The sequence below is a fragment of the Chanodichthys erythropterus genome, chromosome 2, assembly GCF_024489055.1.
Source record: "Chanodichthys erythropterus isolate Z2021 chromosome 2, ASM2448905v1, whole genome shotgun sequence".
NCBI classification, from domain to species: Eukaryota; Metazoa; Chordata; class Actinopteri; order Cypriniformes; family Xenocyprididae; genus Chanodichthys; species Chanodichthys erythropterus.
In genome coordinates this window covers 6,120,016-6,145,245 of record NC_090222.1, presented here as the reverse complement: position 1 = coordinate 6,145,245, position 25,230 = coordinate 6,120,016, and the positions used below count along the sequence as shown (strand labels likewise).

Below are 25,230 nucleotides of genomic sequence, written 5' to 3'. Positions count from 1 at the left end.
AAAACTGTTGCGCACATTAAAATTACATTTTGTAAATGCTGATCATTGCTGTTTTACTTACTAGTGATGTTTGCAAGGCAAGAACCAGTACTGATTGTTGTTGCTCATATTATGGTTAGTGATATATGATTAAAGGGTTAGTTCACCCAAAAATGAATATTCCGTCATTAATTACTCACCCTCATGTCGTTCCACACCCGTAAGACCTTCGTTCATCTTCAGTGAGGCCTGCATTGCCAGCAAGATCATTTCCTTTTTCAATGCCCAGAAAGGTACTAAAGACATACACTATATTGCCAAAAGTTTTGTGACGCCTGCCTTTGCGTGCACATGAACTTTAATGACATCCCATTCTTAATCTGTAAGGTTTAATATGGAGTTGGCCCACCCTTTGCAGTTATTACAGCTTCAACTCTTCTGGGAAGGCTTTCCACAAGGTTTAGGAGTGTGTTCATGGGAATTTTTGACCATTCTTCTAGAAGCACATTTGTGAGGTCAGGCACTGATGTTGGACGAGAAGGCCTGGCTCACAGTCTCCACTCTAATTCATCCCAAAGGTGTTCTGTTGGGTTGAGGACTCTGTGCAGGCCAGTCAAGTTCCTCCACACCAAACACACTCATCCATGTCTTTATGGACCTTGCTTTGTGCACTGGTGTGCAGCCATGTTGGAACAGGAAGGGGCCATCCCCAGACTGTTCCCACAAAGTTGGGAGCATGAAATTGTCCAAAATGTCTTGGTATGCTGAAGCATTAAGAGTTCCTTTCATTGGAACTAAGGGTTCAAGCCCAACCCCTGAAAAACAACCCCACACCATAATCCCCCTCCACCAAACTTTACACTTGTCACAATGCAGTCAGGCAAGTACCGTTCTCCTGGCATCCTTCAAACCCAGTCTTGTCCAGATCGCCAGACAGAAAAGCGTGATTGGTCACTCCAGAGAACACGTCTCAACTGCTCTAGAGTCCAGTGATGGCGTGCTTTACACCACTGCATCTGACGCATTGCATTGCCCTTGGTGATGTAAGGCTTGGATGCAGCTGCTCGGCCATGGAAACCCATTCCATGAAGCTCTCTAAGCATTGTTCTTGAGCTAATCTGAAGGCCACACGAAGTTTGGAGGTCTGTAGCTATTGACTCTGTAGAAAGTTGGTGACTTGTCCACACTGTGCGCCTCAGCATGCACTGACCCCGCTCTGAGATTTTACGTGGCCTACCATTTCATGGCTGAGTTGCTGTTGTTCCCAATTGCTTCCACTTGGTTATGATACCACTAACAGTTAACCGTGGAATATTTAGTAGTGAGGAAATTTCACGAATGGACTTATTGCACAGGTGGCAACCTATCACGGTACCACGCTTGAATTCACTGAGCTCCTGAGAGCGACCCATTCTTTCACAAATGTTTATAGAAGCAGTCTGCATGCCTAGGTGCTTGATTTCATACATCTGTGGCCATGGAAGTGGTTGGAACACCTGAATTCAATGATTTGGAGGGGTGTCCCAATACTTTGGCAATATAGTGTAATTAAACAGTTCATGTGACTACAGTGGTTCAACCTTAATATTATTAAGCGACGAGAATCCTTTGTATGCACAAACACAAACAAATAAATAAAATAAAATAATGACTTTATTCAATAATATAGTGATGGGTGATTTCAAAACACTGCTCTATGAAACTTCAAAGCTTTACAAATCTTTTGTTTCAAATCAGTGGTTTAGAGTGCTAAAATCACGTGATTTCAGTAAACAAGGCTTCATTACATCATAAGTATTTCAAAATTTCAATAGTTCACGTGACTTTGTCAGTTTGATATGCGCTCCGAACCACTGATTCAAAACAAAAGATCTGTAAAGCTTCGAAGCTTCATGAAGCAGTGTTTTTAAATCAACCATCACTAGATATTGTTGAATAAGGTCGCTATTTTTTTATTTTTTTGGCACACAAAAAGTATTCTTGTTGCTTCATAACAATAAGGTTGAACCACTGTAGTCACATGAAATGTTTTAAATATGTTTTTAGTAGCTTTCTGGACATCTGAAAGTGTAATTATCTTGCTGGCAATGCAGACCTCACTGAGCCATTGAATTTGATCAAAAATATCTTGTGTTCCTAAGATGAATAAAGGTCTTACGAGTGTGGAACGACATGAGGTTGAGTAATAAATTACATAATTTTCATTTTTGGGTGAACTAAACCTTTAACAAATCCATAAGTATTCAATTTAAGGGCCTATATGTAGAATTCACAAACCTTGTTCTTAGCGACACCAGTGGCCATTATGTGAACTGCAGCCAGCAACTTATTGCTCGTACTCAAGTAACGGAACAAGAGACTTATTCACAAAGTTCTTTTTCGTTCTTTGCCTAGAAGTGAAAAGTTGGAATTACCTTTGCAGCGATATATTGTTAGACACCATCTGCGCTGCTGAGAGCAACATTTAGATAAATATGTAAATATGTGTTTTGCTCAATAACAAAATAAGCACACAATAAAATTGACAGCGGTGAGATATGTCTGCTGTGGATATGCTCTGCAGTTCACCGCATCATGTTGACAGATGAGGTAATCAAAATTACACTGTTATGATAGTTTGATTTTAAAGTTTATTTGAAACTGTAGACTAGAGTGTGCATAATTGTCACATCGTTTTAATTTTCCTTCGCATAAAAGTCAGTCTACAGGCTTTCATAGACAACCTAGGAAGTCGGGGAAGGTCTCGTTTTTAAATTTCATTATGAGCTGTTCACACATTGGCAATACAAAGCGATTCATACATGAAAATTCTTACATATAGCCCTGTTAAAAGCATAATTTGAGCAGCTCATTTATGCTAAAGACATCAATGATACATAAAATACACCACATATGGCTTGAGGAAATGAGTTTTTGATCAGACCACCTACAACCAATTTTTAATTATTATATATATTTTTAAATTCTATTTGTACACACTTTATTTTATTTTTTATGTAAATCTGTTTGTATGTGCAACCACAATGTTATATATGAAATTAGTATATTTTTTAGGAAAACAGCAAATAGCAAACAATAGTTTTTGGAACTCACTCAATGTAAAACAAAACAAAAATGCACATTATGTTCTTCCATAAGTTTCAGTCCACAGGTTCATGCCCTCAGAATGTCACCTATACTGATTTTTTTCCCCCCTCTGTCAGATTAAAATTATATCCATCATAAAATAACATTGACTCTTGCCGCTCTATGTATCAGTAACATACACATATAACCCATCTGAGAAACATTACCTTACTTCTATAGTGCGATCAGTGTTCCATATGTATATGATAAACTTTTTATTTCTTTCATTGTCTTTATGTCGGAAAATGCATGCAGCGTGGAATATAGAAAACACATATTATATATTGCCATTGACTGTATATGTAAGAAAAGTATCCAGTCAATGTATTTCATAGCAATCTCAGACTCAAGACACAGATTGTTTACTGCCTGCAGTGGCCATTATTCTACAGGACATGAACAGCATCAAGAAATCACAGTGTGTTGAGGAAACACTTTTGAAAAATGAGGCGCAGTTTCACAACCAAGTGTATTTTTTATTATTTTTTATTATGAGAGACAGTGAGAGGGCAATCAAAATGGCTGTAAAGTGTGCTGGCTGCATTTGGGAGGTCTTACTGTATGCTATAGGAAAATATATTCTGTTTCTGAGAGTGTTACATTGCAGGCAACATCCTGGCATCATGGGAATATAATGATCATCATCCTCATGCTGTAGTGGCACATCTAAGTGCCTGATATCTACAGAATATTAATACTAATGTCAAATATCTAAGAAAACTACAATATCCCATATTTGTCTAAAACTATAGTGTAAATCCTTTGTCTGTAACTAGTTTGCACTCTTTATTTCAACAGAATCTTTTTGTGCCTATACATTAAAGCAGCGGTCACCAACCTTTTTAAGCCCAAGATCCCTGACTTCGACCTTTATGAAAGACAAGATCTAGCTATTGAAAAATTAATAGAAAAAGACAACCCAGATTGTATTTAATATTTTTTTCATGGGAAATTCAGATTCTGATGTATTTATTTATTTTTACAAGCAAACTGGGCGATTCTGATACTGGTTGCAGATATTTATTATTATTATTATTATTAATAATATTATAAACATAAATATCTAGCCATTTGAAATTAGAGGTAGCCACTGCATTTTAATCAAAATCCAAACAAAGATGCTACATGTTGCATGAGCAGTTGTTTTTAATTTGAATTTGATTTAATTTCAATATTTAAAGCAAAAACAGAACTTTGTGAAATTATATGATACATACAAAAAAAGCATGAAACAAAAACAGCAGACAGACTGAATGAGACGCAAATTCACTCTTTGACAGCAGGTGGCGCTTATGGAAGAGCAGTGATACAGCATTTCCTTGGTTACCTCTGTAAACAAAGCAGCACTGCACTTATTATGCCGTGTGTCCACCAAAGCATTTTTAGCCAGCTGAAAACGCTAGGCGCTCTGCTGAAAACGCCTATCTGTGAGCACTTGAAAGCGCTTCAGCTGCGCAGCGTTTTTTTTTTTCAGTTGAGACGCTTTGTTGCTATATATATATACTTATAACTGATTTTGCAGGTAATTTGTTTCAGACTAAAAATGTTCACACAATGTGGAATTACTTGCTATGTATGTTCGGAAACCAGCAATATTAATTTCTCATCCATTTTTTTTTTCTGTTGTCCCTGTACAGCAAGAATGTGACAGTTGGTCGGAGTTGTATTTATCCCTCCCCTCCTCCACTCTGATTGGATGGCTGGCTAAAAAGTGACAGTTATGAGCGCAGCGTTACTCAAAGTTGAACATTATGCTGCGTTCGCGTCACCTCGTATTTACCGGATTCTTGAAATAACAACATGTGGCGTTATATTCGGAGCTGTTCACATCCTCTGACTGGGAATTATGCATTTCCATGGCACCACTATCAACGCCTAAATGAATCTACAGCGGTCAGTTGGTACAGCGTAGCCACGTAGTACATGTGGGAGCTTTCAGAAAACTCCCAGCTTACAAGCTGTAATTACGAGCTCTACGAAGACGTGAATGCTTTTTACAAGCTAGAATCTCGTAACTACAGGAATTACGAGGCCGCGTGAACGCACCTTTATTCAACTCGAGGCGACCAGTAAAAACGCTGAGCTTTCAGCGCTTGAGCGCGAAAAAGACGCTCAACGTCACGCTCCTGGTATTTAAAAAACGTGCCGTTCCCATTGAAAACAATTGAAAAAGTACGCTAGCAGCTGGAAAAAACGCTTTGGTGGACACACAGCCTTCACGCCACCTCGTATTTACCGGAACAACACGTGATGTTATATTCGGAGATGTTCACGTCCTTGGACTGGGAATAGAGGGTATGAATCGACGTCACTTTCCCGCCGAAAGCGCGCTCCCTCAGCTGGACTTAAATCCACGTAATCACTTATATTAGGGCTGCACGATATATCGCATGAGATTGTCACGCGCATTTCATCAGTAAAGCCGGTTCCCTGATTACCGCTAAATCGCCATCAGCTGCTTTCAAATGGAGCGGCATTTAATAGACAGAGCCGTAGTTCACTGACAAGCCACGCAAAATCGGGTTCATTATCGAAGGCGATTCATCTTCAATACTGAACGCTATATTGCGTGGCTTGTCAGTGAACTACGGCTCTGTCTATTAAATGCCGCTCCATTTGAAAGCAGGTGATGGCGATTTAGCGGTAATCAGGGAACCGGCTTTACTGACGAAATGCGCGTGACAATCTCATGCGATATATCGTGCAGCCTTAACTTATATCAATGTTATATCGTCATATTGCCCAGCCCTAAAACATATATAGTTTTATAGTATAGTTTTTGTCAGTATTGTTTATTGGAAAAACTGGAAAACCCAATTATGCAGAATATATGATGGAAATAATTAAAAGATGAGTTGTTAAACTATATAACAATACAATACATATACGGTATGATTTTACCTCAAAATCCAACAATTTGACACAAAATGATAAAACATATTTCTCTGCTTGGAGTCGAGATGTTTCTGTGAATTGCAGTGATCCATTTGCTTTTCTCCCTGTTGCTTTCTGCAGTTTTTAAATATATGCCTCAGGCTTTGTGTCAAATCTATTTGTACATTCAGTCGCAAAGCTCTTTCCCATTTTGGATGTGTTTTGTGTGTTTTTCGCGACATTCACGCTGAAAACCAATGCTGCTGCTCAAGGGGCTCACACACTCGCACACGCGAAGCTCAGCGCTGCGGTATTTCAAATTCGAACACATTGTTTTATATTTTTTTCTGAGTCGTAGCTGGGCGCCGCGGACAGGCGCCGAATGTCGCCGCCGGTGTTCGTACACTCATAACAATGCGTTCGAATTTTAAAGACGGTGCGAGGCGCTGGTCTTCGCGTTTGGTGTGCGAGCCCATTCAGTCTTTGCCACTCAGTGACCGTGACCGCATCGGTCGACGTTGACGTCACGTGCATAATGCGTTTCCATGGCACCACTATCAACGCCTATGAATCTACAGCGGTCAGCAGCCACATGGTAGGCCTACATCTGGGAGCTTTCAGAAAATCTTATCTTACAAGCTGTAATTAGGAGCTCTACGAGGACGTGAACGCTTTTTATATGCTAGAATCTCGTAACTACAGGAATTACGAGGCCGCGTAACACACCTTTATAAAGAGCCTAGCTACTTTATTCGGAGGTAAGAAGAAAATAAAATGCCATTGCTAAGACAGTAAGTTCCCTTCAGAGATACATTCATAACCTCTCACCCCCAATTCATTATTTATATTTTCTTCCTATATTTCGAGCATCGTGAACAGTGAGCTGCTCTGCCTGCTACAGAATTTTCTCCTCTTTGCGTCTGTCTTCAGCATCTCTGACCTCTGTTAACGGCCATTTACAGACTCAGGCATGATGTGGGCTATTTACCTTTATCACTGTCCCAGTAGCTCCTGAAAATAACATAAAAATAGATACAAAAACACAGTACAAAGACTGGAGAAATGTAATGTATTTTTGTACTAATATTTCTGTTATTTTAGGAACAGTGTTAAGATCTAACGTTAACAGTCGATCGAGATCGATGGGTTGGCAACCACTGCATTAAAGGGTTCAACCTTAATGTTATGAAGTGACGAGGATACTTTCTGTGTGCTAAAAAACAACAAAAACAACTTTATTCAACGATATCTAGTGATGGGCAATTTTAAAACACTGCTTCATGAAGCTTCACGAAACTTTTGTTTCCAATTAGTGGTTCGGAGCGTGAAAGTCACATGATTTCAGTAAATGAGGCTTCCCTGTGTCATAAGTGTTTTGAAATTTCAATGGTTCACCATTGGGGGGCGTGACTTTGATACACGCTCTGAACACTGATTCGAAACAAAAGATTTATAAAGCTTCAAAGCTTCACGAAGCAGTGTTTTGAAATTGCATCACTAGATATTGTTGAAGAAAGTCGTTATTTTGTTTTTTGCCGCACAAAAAGTATTTTTGTTGCTTCATAACAATAAGGTTGAACCCCGTAGTCACATTAACTGTTTTAAATATGTCTTTAGTAGCTTTCTGGACATCTGAAAGTGTTAATTATCTTGCTGGCAATGGAGGCCTCACTTAGCCATTGGATTTTATCAAAAAGATCTTAATTTGTGTTCCGAAGATGAACGAAGGTCTTACAGGTGTGGAACGACATGAGGGTGAGTAATTCATGACAGAATTTTCAGTTTTGGGTGAACTAACCCTTTAAGCTGAATGTCAGTCACATCAGCATTACAAAAATGAATCAGATTAAAAATACACCTTGTACGAACTTTCTGTAAATGTGCACTAATGTACTTTGATTTCTAGAGGAATCAAATTTTCCCCAAACTCTTAAGAAAAGAGCTTGATGTATTATAAAATTATACTATGATTTTTGGAACTCAATACCTCCTAGTTGAAAATGAACAATTTATGGAAGCGTGAAAAATCACCACAAGGACCAATCAATGCTCAATCATCACCATCGATAGAGCATAATAGAATACACAACATACACTCTAAAAAATGCTGGGTTGTTTCAACCTAAGTTTGGGTCAAAAATGGACAAACCCAACCATTGGGTTAAATTTTTAAATGCATCTTTTAACCCAACGGTTGGGTTTGTCCATATTTGACCCAAATTTGGGTTGAAACAACCCAGTATTTTTTAGAGTGTAGTAAACATATTCTGCACATATGCATATTACACACCGTTGTCTGCTGTATCTTTATATAATCGAAATGCTGGATTTTCATTGTACCTTGATGTATCTGAAATACTGTAGCTATTTTTGGCAGCACAAATAAATTAGTTATAAAATTGCTCAATAGCATTGAATGTTTAAGTAGCTGAAAGATAAATAAATTATTTGATTAACATGACCTTAACATGACTAACATGACATGCAAATAAAAAAGAATTTATGAACTTTGCCTTGTAAAATATGACTAATTTTACAGATTAAATAGGCTTTTAACTACTTCTTGTGCTTGACAATAAACATATAACAACACAAAACAAAGCAATAGCATATAGGCAAAGTGGATGCATGCAAACATATATGAGCAGCAACAAACACAAACACAGAGTTGAACACAAGCCCTTCCCAGCACTGAACCTAATGAGCAGGTAAGAATTCTGTAAATTACTTGACATTGAGGTCCTTCCTGTCTGTATTTCTTCGCCACTCATTCTGCATAAATATACAATTCATAAATGGGAATGAGGTGAATTACATGGCTAAATCCATGGAACCTCTTTAAATAGCAAGACACATTAAAGCATGTGCACAGCTGGGATTTAATCCTTGCCAAGTAACAGACTCTTCCATTCCATTCATATTTTCCTTCTTTCAGATGAGATGTTAAACCAAGGTCCTGACTCTCTGTGGTCATTAAAAATCCCAGGATGTCCTTTGAAAAAGAGAAGGGGTGTAACCCCGGCATTCTGGCCCAATTTGTCCATTGGCTCATGTCCTTCATGGTCTCCTAATCATCCCCATACACAGATTGGCTTCATCACTCTTTCCTCTCCACCAATAAGCTGGTGTGTGGTGGTCATTCTGGCGCAATATGGCTGCCATCGCATGATCCATGATCTTGCCTTACATAAGTGTTGAAAAAATATGCAAGTTGGGGGCTGGTTTTAAAGAAACAAAAAATTTATTCATTTAATTCTAATTACATTACGATACAAAAACTTTCTGCAATAACTTCCGGTGTTTGTGGTTAACCAATTGTGAAAAGTGTTGCATTACATTTAGATCTATGGCGTTATATTTAGATTGTGGCATGAAAGGTTGCAGAGATGAACATTGTAGCCGATCACAGACATGTTGAGTGCATGAAAGCAGAGATCTCATCATTGCAACTCAATTTCTGTACACTAACAAATGCTTTCATCTTCACTAACAGTGCAAACACGATATAACCAAGAGATTCGTTGAATTAAACAGGAGTTTTGCGCGTGTCAGTCACGATAAACTCTCGCTGTTTGATTGACAGCTTCAGCGCGCGCTGCTCCAACGATTGTGAAGGGAGCTTTCCTTGATCGCTTTCTTTATATAATTTAATCACTGTTAAATAACAGATTATTTTCATTATTTTCTCATCACTAAGAGAAACAATGCAGGTTGACGTTTACTGACACTCAGACAAAGAAAAACTGACATGAATCATTTCATATCAGATCAGGCATTAGAATTATCACAGTTACTTACATTTGCGTTGTTGCGTTACTGTCGAGTCCAGGCACTGCACAATATTTTGTAATCCTCAACGCTATGTTTATTGCTTGGTAGCTTGATCTAGTTTAGCACCACGTAGGCCTATGTTACTTTGGCTACTATTCTTATATTACCTATATTGCATGTCAAGCGTGAATCGGTGGGCGGGGCTAAACAGGCAGTGATGAAGTAGGCTTTGATGTTCTTCTGCGGAGGTGGTGCTTGCCTTTTGACGTCATAGATACCCACTTTGAAAATCCTGTCGTTTTCTGGGTCTGTTGTCATTAAAAGCTTTTATTGGACTTACAAGGAAGTTTTCAGCTCTGAAACTTACAGGAGATTCTTAAAGTATGATTACCTCTTATATGTCTAAAGCTAAAGGAAAATTAGATTTCTCAGTTCATCACCCCTTTAACATCCATGGAAATTTCTTATTGTACAAAAGGTTCTTTATAGTGGAAAAAATGTTCATTAGATTATTAAAATGTTCTTCACACTAAGGAAAAAAAAAATCTTTTAAAAATTGTCCACTGAAAGGTTCTTTGGGGAACTAAAAATGGTTCTCTAATATGGCATCAATGCAAAAACTCCCTTTGAAACCTTTTATTTTTAAGTGCGTATCCTCTATGTAGCCTATTTGACTCCTACAGTACTTTTAAAATTATAAACTTAAAATAAAAAGTATAAATGATAAACTTTGGGTCTAGATATGTAACACTTAGCTGCTGATCATGAGAAAGTTGGTATGAAATGGAAGTTGCGATAGCCTTTTCTTCCCTATATTGTGATGTATATAGCCCTTTCTGGAACAAGAAAAATAAAAGTAGAATAAAACTTGATTCAGTCTGTGGGGAATTGATTAGATGGTTTTGGTTTGCTATTGGTTGATCTCGTGTGAGTGACAGGTTGTCCCGCCCTCATGCCAATAAACACGTCATTAGAGAAGAGATGTTGCTTTAAGAGGGAGGAGAAGATAGCTATTTTAATTAAAGATTTCAAGAGCACATTCATTTTTAAATAAATAAATAAAAATAATAATATACACGGATAAATCATAATAAATAGCCTATACTGCAAAATTCCATACAATATAAGAATGGGCTTTACACCACCTTTATTTTAATCAAAATGTATGGCAGCAATTACTTTTAGTGGGTTTACTTTTTTACAGTGTAGATGTTTCGACCCTCCTCTCACCAAGGGCTCTTGCGCACAGGTGTGAGCTGTGATTGGCTGTTTGGAAGCGCGTGTGAAGCACACCGGCGTTCGAGCCGCTCCAGACATTCGCTAAAAGCGCACTGAGCGGAGAACATCTGCATGAAGAATGGAACTATCCTCAATCACACGCGATTAATGCGCAGAAAAAGAAGCTCTCCAAAATGCTGTTGGGTCTGGAAGTACACCGGCAGGATACAGATCATGGATTTGGGATCGCGTTTGATTCGAAGGAACTTCACTGATGCTGTATGAATAGATTTAAAGTGCACAAGAGCGTGCAGTGTTTCAGTGGAGAGCGCGCATTTGGAGAGGCGCAGAGGCTGTTCGCTGCAGATTTTGGATAAGAGTTTGCAGGAGACATGGCTTGCCTGCGCCCTGTGCCATCAAGGAGGAATTACACCTCATCAATCTGTTCTGTGCTGGTCATTCTGTTTTTCATACTCGGATGCCTCCAGGTGAGCAAACACGCGCCTGTTTCTTCAAAGTGATTGCATTTCATTGCAATGCAAATGATGCATGTTCACTGTTTGTCCATGTAGAGAATCTGCGCATCTGCAAACCATCATGCTGGTCGTCACGTAAAGCATAAACCTCTGCTGGAAACACTGCGGTTACCTCACGACACAGGTGAGAGCATACCTGTCCAATGTGATTGACAGCTGTCAGTCGCAGTTATTGTTTCATTGCATGGGGCATATGAGCGATTCATTGCTATTACATTAATTTAGACTTTGATGAGGCTTTCTCTTAAAATTAAATGTAAGAAACATGGTTTTGAAGGTGAATGACTTTTTTGCTTTTGCACAGTCTAGATGGGATGTCGTCGGCAGGGGGCGCTAGATATCCTAATTGATCTGAGACTAAATGCACTCTGAAATATTTTGAGAGGTTGAGATGATAAGGCCGTTTAAAAAAATATAATAAATTAATCACTTTCAGGTTTGAATGTTCTTGTGGTCACATTTGACATATGCAAATCCTGACACGCATCCGCACAATTTTATTTAGCTTTGTAAATGTGGCTAAATAGGCTAATATAAACAATAGCACAATAGCAATACAGTTACAGACTAACATGTCCTCTTCTCCTAAAAGAAAACCTTTGGGATTGAAAATGAAAACATGTTTATTTCATGTATGAATCATTTTTTCCAACCAAGGGTGTCCCCAGATGTCCCCGAATGGAGGTTTTGTTTGTCGCTTCTGTGGACAATTTTGTATGCACACACACACACACACACACACACACAGAGAGAGAGAGAAAGAGGGGGTGTGTGGCATAAAGATTGGCATGCACTAGGACTTCGTGAACAATGAACAAAGGCAGACACTTGAAGAAGCTCTCCATCAATCAGCCAAGCTTTACAAACAGTCTCTGTGTGCACTTACTGCCTTTATCCTGTGAAGAGTCTCTGCACTGTTTTGGCATGAGCTTAGAGACTGGAGTAGCCAGATATAATAGTGTGTGTGTCTGTGTGTGCGCGTGCGTGTGTGTGTGTGCGTGCAACTTTGTGTGAGAGAAAGAGAATGAGAGACGGTGAGAGCGTGTGTCTCCATATCACAGCGGAGCGTTAGGAGTGTGTGTCATCAGTGTGTGTCTCACCCCACGGTCAGAGATCATAAATCTGTCTGCTCATGTCTGTAAAAGCATTTATAACTTGAGCCACCAGACCACCGCGAGGATGAGAGGAGTGTGAGTGTATGGAGAGGTCAGAATCACACATTAAAACAAGTCTTCTGACCTTCGCCCCATGAGCAGCATCTTGATGCGCTCTTCCTATAAATCACTTTTGCTTGCATTTGTTTAGGTAAAATTAACTATTTTATACAAAAACAACATGTATTTGATAGATATGGTCTTTTTTATCCTGATGAATCATTAGATGATAAATGACTTTTAAATGTTCTCAGTCCATTCTGTTTCCATTCTGTTTAAGATCTGTATTTGGATAACAGAAACTGCAAATAGACATTTATACTGTATCTGGCAAACCAAAGTATTAGTCTTAAAATAGCTTTTTAAAGGTGTGAGTAGGGGGTTATTAAAAGGGACCTATTATGCAAAATTCACTGTTGCATTGTGTTTGGCTATAAATGTACGTTGGCAGTGTGTGTACACAACCACCCTAATGATAAAAATTCAACCACTCCTTTTTTTTTTAATCCCCATAAATCATAAGCAGTGTCTCAGAACAAGCCGTTTCCAGATCCCTGGCAGTGTGACGTCACTTTAGCCACAGGCCCCGCCCACGAATGTTGACAGACACTGACGTTTGAACATAGAACCGCCCTGAACGCATTCACAGCGAGTTTACACAGTCCGCCATTGCTGCACTAACGAGAATGTCTCCCAAGCGTTTTAGGTCTTTGTTGCTCGATTGATTAATCCACATAGCTCTCTCCATTTACTCTCAAAATCTGAGCCGCTGAAGACGAGGTGGATTAATTTTGTTTTTGAAGAAAATGCTCCCTCAACTCTACTGAAATTCGTTTATGTCTGCGCGAATCATTACACACCGGACTGCTTTGTGAACGAATGTCAATACAAAGGGACAATACAAAACAGAGGTTGTGCTAAAAAGTTGTTACTCAAGGATAGATCCAGCTTACAGTCTCCAGAGTGATACTAGATATGGCAGTATTGAAGGTGAGAGCACTTTATTACAGTTCATCGGAGTTGATTTACGGATATAAAGTTTACCAGTTTATTAAGCACCACCCGAAAAGCCATAAGCTCTTTATATATTTGTTTACTGTTAGTTGTAACGAGTGTGTATGTTGTGTATGTTGATGTATTGAGTGTTCGCTGTGTATGTTGATGATAATACAAGGGAGAGAGAGAGAGTTTATGGATAATATTTTAATGCACACTTGCACTGTGTTTTATTAAGCTCTTACAGTGATTTTCTATACTGAAAACGGACGCTTCATATTTTGTTTGAAGTACAATAAACGTCATAAAACTCATCAGTAAAGTCAAATGGGGTCCGGTACAACAGGCTTGTTCTAATATAGTGGATAAAATCAAGAAGACAATATAAGTTATAACCATAATTAAACTAAACTATACCTGTTCTATCTCCATGCAGCATATATTCATAGTTTCTGACATTATAGTGCGTCCTGACTGAATCCTGACACCGGAGTACGAGCTCTTGAAGCTCCGCCCTCTTAGGCAGAGCGCAGCAGCTCATTTGCATTTAAAGAGCACACACTAAAACGGTGCATTTTTGCTCAACCCCAACAAGTAGCAATTTTAACATGCTATACAAAATGATCTGTGGGGTATTTTGAGCTAAAACTTCACATACACACTCTGGGGACATCAGAGACTTATTTCACATCTTGTAAAATGGGGCATAATAGGTCCCCTTTTACGCACAGGTTACCATGGGCTGAAGCCCAGGGGCCTACACTGGGGAGGGGCCTAATGGCTGCACAAAAATTCTATTTTTCAAATAATTATTTGTATATGGGAGTTTGCAGCAGTGACAACAGCATTAAACCAACTCACACACTCGTACATTTTCAGGACTCTAACTGCTGATGAATAATAAATATTTTGTGTAATTTATGTTATTTATATGGACCTGTACCTGTAAACTCACATTCTGGCCAGAAAAGTAACATGGATAACACTTTTTACGCATATGCGTGCATGACGTGAATTATGCCATCAGAAGAGTACGCACCACCAGATTTTTTACGTGCAGGTCGCACATGTGCGTTTAAATTTTTTTTGCAGTAATTCGTTTATCCACAAGGTGGCAACTGTGCCCTGGGGGCGTCGATTCACAAGGTAGGCAAAGAAAACCTGCATAAACAGAACAGGCCGGAACGCATGCAAGCTACAGTGACAATGGAGGCCAACATAGACAAGAGATTGTGCGAAGAGGTTAGAAAGAACCCTCATTTGTTCAATTCTAGCAAAGATGTTTACATGAATCGTAACTCGTGGTGAGAAATTGCTCAAAACTGCGCATGATTTGAATGCCTCTGTACGCGTACGAGTCAAATGAAGTATACTTTGCAAGGCTGTGCATTCGACTGTGCGTGTACACTGGCGTTTGCGGAAAAAAAAATGAAGTAAACCGGGGCTTCAGTTGTCACTAATGTCAGACTGTACGGCAGTCAAGAAAGACGCATTAAAAACAGACGCACACAAGAAGACTCATCCTTAGTTTTACATCATCGATCTGTGACATGTTCGGTGACTGTGAGCTGCATTTATATGTGCATAGAAATGGTGGCTAGCAAACAAAAACAATTTCTAGCATTATTTTTGATCATGGTTTTTCCTAAAAAGGGAACTGGGAAAAAAAAGATGTGTGTGGAACAAGCGGTGGTTTGTTGTTGTCTCACTAATTGCGTCATCAGTTTCTGCGCTACTATTGGTTTTTAATTTGATGGTTGTCATGGGAAAAGCCACACTACAGGACTGCGCCTCAAGCTTCTGACACTGCCAGAAGTTCATCAGAGGTAAAATTTGATGGTAGTTGATCGGCTGTCTGTGAACATTTCAAACTAGTGATCAAAGACTTCCAATTTTGGCCTAGAATCAGAGGCAGGGCCATAACCACCATAGACATTGAGGGAGACAAGTCTCCCCAATAATTAATGGCCAAATTGTCCCCCCCAATATTTGATATAATTGATGCTGACTGCTCTATTGTACTCCATTATGCGCTGTTCTGTTTGCTGTAAGAATGACAAAAAAAGTTACATTTTTAGGCTGCTCTGCGTCAGTGGTCTTACAGCGCTCATCACTGTCAGAATGAGTGAGCTGGCCAATCAAATCAAAGGCAAATTCAAAGTGTGAATTCCAATGTGATGCTTTCGTTTTAATATTTAATATTTTATGACTGTTTTATGATTTAAATATTCAGTGACCAACAGAAATATCCAGTGATGCAAACTACTCAACTCAATTTGACCACTCGTTTTGACTTGAAAACATGCAATTATTTGATTAATATGATATGATTAATGTAATTCATAACTGAATGTGACGAGACAAACATTTTGCATTTTTGACATATTAGAGATACAAATAATTAAATAAATATATTATTCACAAATAGTTTAAATTGATTACTTAATAGACTACTTAATAATAATACTTAATACCCAACCCCCCATACAGACAGTCTCAGATAGTCAAATCATGGCCAAAATCGTAAAGTGTGAACCCGTCTTAATCGTATATGAATATGCTTCTATTCAGGAAAAAAAAAGAGAATAATTTCATACCTGAACAGAAATAATGGATTGAACTCTAGCTTGTATTGACGTCATTTCCTCCTCTATGTAGAATATGAAATTGTGGCCCCATATGAGGTGGACCATCAAGGACGTTACATTTCCCATGCCGTGGCCCACCAGCACCGCAGGAAACGCTCCACGGATGGTCAAGGTCACGACCCCACTGTTCACTTTAGGCTCCGTGGATTAGGACAGGACTTCCACCTGGACCTGCAGCCGTCACATGACCTGATGGCGCCAGGCTTCACTATACAAACCCTGGGCAGGAGCGGCACCAAGAGCCTGCAGCCTTTTCCACAAGACAACCTCTGTTTCTACCATGGGGTGCTGAGGTCAAAGGTCAACTCATCCGTGGCGCTGTCGACATGCGAGGGAATGGTGAGTGGGTTATCCTGTTTCCGAGCTGAATGATTAGTTAATGGTAGAAGGAGTCATTTTCAGATAGCAAATGAAAGGGTTAGTTTACCTAAAAATGAAAATTCTGTCATTAATTACTCACCCTTGTGTCATTCCAAACCTGTAAGACTTTTGTTCATCTTCAGAACACACATTTTTGATGAAATTGGAGAGGTTTCTCTCCCTCCAACGCAACTACCAATTTCACGGCCCAGAAAGGTAGTAAAGACATCATTAAAGTACTCCATTGGTACCTTAATTTTATTTAAAAAAAAAAACAACAACATATTTTATCACTTCATTAACAAAATAATATCATCCAAAGTGTGTTCACACAACTAGGTGCAGTGTCACAACTAAACGCATATGTCGTGGTGCTCGTGAACGCGCGTTGCAAATCAATGTTTTCATAAATAAAATACTAAATAACAACACAAGGATTGGTAATTAAAGGAATAGTTTACTCACCCCCATGTCACCCAAGATGTTTGTCTTTCTTTCTTCAGCTGAAAAGTAATTAAGGTTTTTGAGGAAAACATTCCAGGTACATGATCCCAGCCGAGGAATAGCTAGCAAAACGTTTGGTCATTTTCTAAAAAAAATAAAAATTTATATACTTTTTAACCACAATTGCTTGCCTTGCACTGCTCTGCAATGCGACACGCAAGGTCACGTGTACAGATCCAGTGTCTACAAAGTGAACATGTAAAGACTAAGCCAATCGTCCTTTACAAAAAAGGTAAAACAACGATGTCAGATGCTTTTGATTTTTGATTTTGGAGGAGAAAATTAGTTTTTCGCTCTACCGCGGTACTTCCGCCTACCTTTCCAACGTGATTATGTAATGCGTGGCACAGCACAGAGCAGTGCAAGACAAGCATTTGTGGCTAAAAAGTATAAATATTTTTTTAGAAAATGGCCGATCGTTTCACTAGATAAGACCCTTATTCCTTGTCTGGGATCGTGTAGAGCTCTTTGAAGCTGCACTGAAACTGTAATTTGGACCTTCAACCTGTTGAACCCCAGTGAAGTCCACTATATGGAGAAATAAACCTTAATTTCTTGTCGACTGAAGAAAGAAAGTCATAAACATCTTGGATGACATGGGGGTGAGTAAATTATCAGGAAATTTTAATTCTGACGTGAACTAATCCTTTAATGACAGAATTTTGGTTGAACTAACGTTCTAAGTCATAAGAGTTTATCTTTGCATGAACTATATTATCTATTCTGTTCTCTCTGATATGTGGAAAATATATATAATATTATGAATGCTGTTCAAATAGTTGATAATGATGGTGATGAAAATAGACCAGAAAGAATTTATTTTCTCCTTGGAGAGAATAAGAGCCACAGCCTCAAGCATTTTTGGAATGAACTGTAAAGCGATGACTGTCTCATCATCAATGCACTGAATCATTTGTGCGGGCCTTTAAGTACAAAACTAATGTATTCATAAGTCTAGTCTACTCATCATCCCATCTGTTTGTTTTCTTGGTGGATTAATGTTCGGTGTGCAGAGAAACCTCAACCCTCCAGAGGGCTTTTGTTATTTTGGCTCCAAGGCCGCACGAGATTCGGCTCCCAGTAGGCGCTGGAAGAGCAAAGTGACTGTGCTGCAGTTCTCATGACTTTACCCTGACTGGACTGACATAGAGTGCCCTGTCCCATCAATAGAGCCTGTATAAAAGCACAGTATTCAAATCCCCTAAAACCAGTGACTCAATAACACATATAAATTTGGGTCAGGGGAGGTTTTACTTGAGAACAGAGCCTCCTTTTACTAGTCAAATCAACATTTAGAGGATCTATGTTTGTCCTCAGTGGAAACAAACACATATTGTTGTCATATAAGCATTAATACATGATGATGTTTATTTCTAAACAGTTTGTTTAGGCAAGGAGGTCCACAGCAGCACTGAAAAATTACAGTGAGCTCTTCCAGAATCCACAGATACTCTGTTTTACATTCAGTTGCACTGCTGTTTAAACAAAACACACTTTAAGTCTCAAAGTCGATATCTCAATGTCGTTTTATTGCACTCCACAGTGGAGATGCACGGAAATTCATTTTTGTTGAAATGCCAAAACCCTTTAATTTATCTGAAAATCGAAACCAAAAATATAGTTTTGGTAATTAAATTTGAGAAATTGGGTATCTCTTTGTGCTGTTCAGGGTGTCATGTTCTCTGGAGTATATAAATTAACTATATGCTAAAGTAAAGTTCTTCAGCATTGAGCCACTTGATATTTCAGCTAAACAAATTTTGTACTTGAAATAGACCCTGACGCAGCCAAAACACGTCAATGTAGAAGCCCTAAGTCAATGATTTCGGCCCTCCAAAACTATTAAGGCAAAAAAGTAAAGTTTCAGCCAAATATTTTTCGTTGCAGAAATTTCGGTGTGTCACTGCTTTACAGTACTTGTTGTAAAATTCATGTTGGAAATGTGGGCCATGGATGCACAACTTTTTAAAATTATATTAACCAGATGATGAAGGAGCATTCTGTATAGCAGCCGTATGATGCTTTTAAATCTATTTTCATGTAGTTTACTACAACCCTTGCATCAATCATTTTCATTGCTTTTCACTAAGCGCTGGCGGTCTGGATGGGTTAAAACCAAGTACGTCTTTAATTCCTGGAGAAATCTATCCATCTGCCATCTTTGATCACAATCATCTTTGCACACATCGCGTGAAACGATGAGGCATTGGTTCCAGCATTATGGTGTGGTTACAACATCTACCAGCAGGGACTAAAGGGCAAAAAAAAAAAAAAAAAGAAAGTCCAAACTTTGATCCCATGGTTCGCACTGGCCCATGTCACAACAGTATGTCAAATGAAGATTCATAGTATTAACTGTACTACATAAAGACTGGTGTGATTGATTTAAATCGAAGTACAATTATTGTGAAAAAAAAAAAAAAACATCAGATTTTTTACTGTGAGATAATCTTTGTTAGTTCATTTCCCTATGACTTTTAACCTCTATGTGATCACCATTCTCTAAATGGAGGCAGCTCAAATCTTACCGTCATTGAAAATGTACTGGGTCTATAACTAGTTGAAATATGTGTTGGCAGTGTAATGCTGTAGACTATGACACTGTCCCCAGCTGGATGTGATTAGCAGCTGTGCAGAGTCATTAGTTAACTCTGCTTCTACTTACTTGTCCAGCAAAGCCCATGTATAAATTCTCTTTAAATGGCTGAGACCAGGTTGGCAGATCACCATTGGAGGTTGGAAGGGCTTTGATGACAGTCTGAGTTTGTCATAAAAGGTCCTAAATGTAAGTTTAAAGGCCTGTGGACTAGACGAACAAGGCCTCAATGATTTCAAGCTGACAGCTTTATACAAAAAGGTACAATAGCCTACTTTAATGGTGGCACATGGGATGCCAATTAGGAGGGTCATTGGAAATGGCAGTCTGGGTTGAGGCGAGTGCCATACCGTGGAAACTCCACACTGAAAGTCTTTCTGAAGTGTCGCCAGTCTACAATAACAGGCTAATTGTGAGTGATGTCAGCCATAAACTGAAGCCATAAATCTACATTAGGACACCCAACTGCAACAGAATTTTTTTACTTACTTGAGAAAAGTTTTTAAAATGCTTGAATTCTACATAAAATGAAAACTGACTTTCATTGTACATGTTCCTGGCCGGTATGACGGTATATAACGTGACCACGGTGTAAAGTCTCTATCGTTAGAGATTTTTACCATATCGTTTATTCCACGGTGTGCAAATATATCTGCGTAGCCCAGTACTACTTAAAGTTATATACTCATAAGAGTGATAAGCTGTGAAAAGAACTCAAAAGCCGCCTGTCTCATGCGATCGCAAATTCAGTTCTCTTTCGTGTATTATTGCGCTTGAATGGTCAGATAGACACACAATAATGTCAAAATCCCCGTTGTGTGGAGTATTCATGTAAACAGTCGGTTATGTCTTAAACTAACGTAAACAGTTAGGTGAAAACAGGATGTTAGTCAGTAAATTGGATCCGTGAGAACTAAATACACAAAAATAAAGTTGAAATAAAGAATATAAAGGACATGCATAAATAAAATGAAAAACTTACTTCATTGGCTGCTTATTACCAAAGGAGAACTTAATCTTGCATCTGATGTCCTTATTTACTCCAGATGAATATATATAAACTTTTACAAATGTGGAAAATGCTTCATCTTTCCATGCGGTGCAGACATTTTTTCTTTTTGATTCACTCTGTGCTTTCTTCCTGATTCACTCTGTGCTGTCATAATAAAAGTTTCCCTTAAAACCGCTCTTTACCGAGTAGTTTCAAATTTAAAGATCTTTAACAAACATTTATAAAATAATTAAATAAGCATGAAATATAAACTGACTTCTTTGTCAGTTACAATAATCTTAAAGGTGCTCTAAGTGATCCTGGGTGGAGTAACTTCCTGTTGACGTTCAAAGTGTTGTCAAACAAAACAGAGGCTAGCTAGTTTTTATTTTTAATAAGAAAATAGCTATATCGAGATATTTATTGTTATCGTGAAATAATATTTCTCACACTGTGAAATAAGATTTTGGTCATATCGCCCACCCCTAGTTCCTGGTTTTATTGTTAAAGGAACCTACAAATTCTGTCATTATTTACTCATGCTCATGTTGTTCAGAACTCTTCTTTCACAAAAGACAAAACTTTCAAGCACAAAAAGACATAAAAGTAGTGTAAAAGTAATCCATACAATTCAGGTATGGACACAATCCAGTCAGTTTCTAATGATACAAATCACTCCTTACATTCCTGTTATATTACATTAGACACAGACAGTCTGGTCTAAACTGAGAGTTTGTAGCATGTCACAGCTGCTTTTGTTGGTACAGGTCATTTTATATTGGACTGATTTTGTTCACTCTTAATTAAAGAGAAATTGAGAAATTGTTTGATTTCTGATCCCAAGCTGCTTCGTAGCAGGACCTGGTGCATGGGTTCATTCTCTTTCACCAAATTTCCTACGATGCTTACGATTTAGCATTCATCATTAGGTTAAACCAGGCCATGCTACCCCCAGCAACTCTTAAGATCTCTTGTCCAAAATATATACATTATTATCCCTCATAAAACAATCCCAAGTTTCACTCTCCAGGCTTTCAATGTAGTTTTGATGGACTGACAGTATAAAAGACTAACATATTTATTTATAATGAACAGAAATGGAGCGTAGCACAATTTGCCCTGTAAAAACAGAGCAGAAAGAGGCGCCATGGATGACTAATTGTTGGCGGGAGGTTGTTGTCAATGAGCAAGGATACATGCGATCCTGCTGGATATGGTGTTTCAAGTTGATTTAGTCTTGATGTAGTCAGCGTTCATGCAATGTAATGTGCAGGAAGGGGTTAAGACTCTGAAGCTGCCTCTTCACGACAAGAACAGCAACAGTTAGTCACTGAGATGATGTAAGTGGATTTAAAAAAAAAACGAATCATCGACACCCTTCTCAAATAGTTTCAGCTGGCATATAAACTCTTATAGCAGGTTCGGTTTCAGCTTCTAAAAGCAGTAAGGCAAGTACAAGCCTCTCTCTCATGGAAATAGGAACAGCGTCAGGTGCATCGCTCAGAGTTTCCTCATATCCGCTCAGCTCCTTTGATTAGAGTTCCTGTAGGGTCGTGCCTGGATCTGCCCATTTCCCTGAGTGCGGGAGTGCAGCTGTTATTTTTCTCCCAGGTAGCGTCTCAGCCCGTCTCCTGGAGCTTTATGACTGCTATTTGCACCTTGTAGCTCTCAGTGTGTAATTTCATGAGAGGTATTTAAGGAGGCAGCGCAGACATTTGTTTTTAGTTAAGCTTGTCATGGACCAGGGAGACTGAGGTGCAGATTTGTGGCAGATGATTCTTACGTGTTACTTACGCAGGAATGCGGTAAGCCGCACCACTCCCGCTTGACAACATGGATTTCCACTGTTTACTTGTGCTAAACTGTGTGCTTGAGGATGCTAAGTGCCATGTGCGTAAATTGATTTAAATTTCCATGTCTCCTCCTGGCAGAAATGGAAAGGTACAGATTTCCCTGGATAGATCAACAAATTTATGGTTTCCTTCATGATTCCCCTATTTCCTCTTTGGCTGTTGCTTTTGACCAAATTTGATATTTATATTGTGCCTGATATAAATTTGACTGAAATTTGATTTGTTTATCCATTACATCACCGAGCATTTCTAGAGTGGCATAATTCAAGCTCTTACGACAACAGCGATTTTCATTTCTGCACTACAAATCTTTGTTGACACATCTTTCAGCTTTCAGAATGGGAGAGTTCATTTATTCTCCCAGCAGTGAATGGCAAAAAGAACAGTTACCAAATGGAATTTTATTGCTTATTTGTTGCTCGTTTATAGATGTTTCTCTTAAAATTCCTTAAGAAAAATAAATATAGAACTGAAATGAATATATGAGCAATGTCACTCGAGTAGCCACGCGATATGGCTGTATATCAGCAAGGCTGTGATTTGGCCGCAGACCGAGTGCCGTAGGTAATCACAGCGTGCTGATATATAGCCATATCACACGGCTACAAGTGTGATATTGCATTTATACAACAGTTCGGTGGTACGAGTGTGTAAATAAATAAGAAACAACAAAGGAGTGTCTTTAAAAGCCTCTTTTGTGCTTCTGCCACGGATTCAAATCTCAAATTGACAGTTTGACCAAGCCTCTGTTACTAATTCTAAAATGTCACTTTAGAACTAGTAATGAAGGAATGTTGTGTCCCTCCACTGAAACTCATTGTACTTTGTACAGTATTATTGAGAGAGAGAGAGAGAGCCAGAGCCAGCATTACCTGTGTCTGATACAAAATTCAGTATCATAATATTATATCCATTATAAAAATCCGTTTGAATGTCTGCTGAAGAAAGTGATCTTTGTATTTGCCCTTTTTAAAGTTAAGGGAATTTTCTATAACATACAGCACTAAAACAACATCTTTTGTTTACAAAAGTCCCTTTCGATTTAAAAGTCTCTTGCGTCTGACTGATTCACTCGTAAGGTTTGCCACCATCTAATGCTGTATTAATGTAACTTTAACTCATTCCATATTACGCACTAATGGACCCTTTCTCAAAACCAAATACGACATATTATTTATATAAAATAATATTTTTTGAACAACACTTAAATTTAACAGCCATAGTCATTATAAATGACAATAGGAAATAAAGACCATTGTACAATTCAGTCAAACGTACAAAAGCAGTGCTCTATAGGATGTAAGTTAAATATAGCCTTAATATTAAATTATTAAATTTAACATAGCCCAATTTGATGGAACAAGTAATAGATTAATAAGACTAAAGATTGCCCGTTTTATGTACCCAAAATGAATTAAATCTCATGTTTAAACACTATAAGAGACAGCAGCAAATCCCCGAAGCAATAGCCAAGATGAAGCTGTTCTTGGCGGGTACACGAGCACTGAACAGCTGCTGCCGGCCTGGAGCTCGCATCTTTGAAAATGTCTAAACAAATTGTAAAATAGGTGCTATAATTAAATATGATTCACATATTTCATGTCTAAACTATGTCTTAACTACATTATCGCATAAAAAAACCTCTTAAAACTACAGTTCATGGTACAAGTGTAGTAATTGTAAATAAAATACGGTGGATTTGCTCAACCGCCATGACGGTTGCTTCAAGCGTAGTGATAAAAACAGTGAAAAGGTAGGAGTGCTGTTATCACTAGAATATCTGATTCTAGAACCAGAAAAAACTGTTATATATATATATATATATCTGGAAGTGATGTCACATAGGATGAACACTAAGTGTAGTACATAATATCTGAAAGACACCATGTGCATTTAATCAAATGAAAACACGACACAGGTCACTGCAAGGTCGCTCACTGTCTGTATGAATTATGTCACTAAGATGTGGTACTGTCTTCCTCAACTAACCCAAAGCCATAATTGCAATCCTGCAGGATTCTATTGACTAAACTTTGGATGGATAGGAATGACTGACTGGAAGACGTGCAGCAAGCGTGTAAACAGCATGAAAGCGCAATCGCCGTAAATTGACTCGACTTTGGGAATTAGTCTTGACAACGGCTAAAACTCCCAACATGAGAACAGCAGGCTCGAGTCATGTGGAGTGACCAGTCATGCCTGAACTTCATCCTACATCTAGCCTGAAAGCATCAGCACTGGTAGAGGTCGCTTCTGTTGACTAAACCCTGTGATCTGGTGACAGAAGATACCAGCGTATATCATGAGGATTGCTGCCTTGACACCAAAACAACTGGGTAATTTTACTCTTTGAAGTCCTTAGCGTCCAATAAAGGATCAAATGCTTGACTGTAGGACCTTTGGTCTTGGGGTAAGATTAAGTCCCAGGTGTTGTTCTTCTGATAGAGTCTTGAATCACTGCTCTGGAAGTGCCTGGATTAATCTGCTTAGCTGCTAATGATATCAGCTAGCCTAACGAACTAAAATCTGATACACAGCCAGTGGTTATTGACATAGACCCTCTGAAATAGCTGCTTTTTCTTCTGATTGGTTATTTGTAGGCATCAACATCAATTTTATTGTTG

At 38.6% G+C, this 25,230-nt stretch overlaps 1 protein-coding gene across 1 annotated transcript in view; it reads left to right on the top strand.

Moving 5' to 3' along the window:
* The first annotated feature begins 11,360 nt into the window (after nucleotides 1-11,360).
* LOC137030191 (A disintegrin and metalloproteinase with thrombospondin motifs 16) overlaps nucleotides 11,361-25,230 on the top strand; it is a 100,376-nt gene continuing 86,506 nt past the window's right edge. The window contains exons 1-3 of the mRNA XM_067400378.1: nucleotides 11,361-11,456; nucleotides 11,541-11,628; nucleotides 16,313-16,641. Of these exons, the coding sequence (XP_067256479.1) occupies nucleotides 11,361-11,456; nucleotides 11,541-11,628; nucleotides 16,313-16,641 (513 nt within the window). The remainder of the gene's footprint in view (nucleotides 11,457-11,540; nucleotides 11,629-16,312; nucleotides 16,642-25,230) is intronic.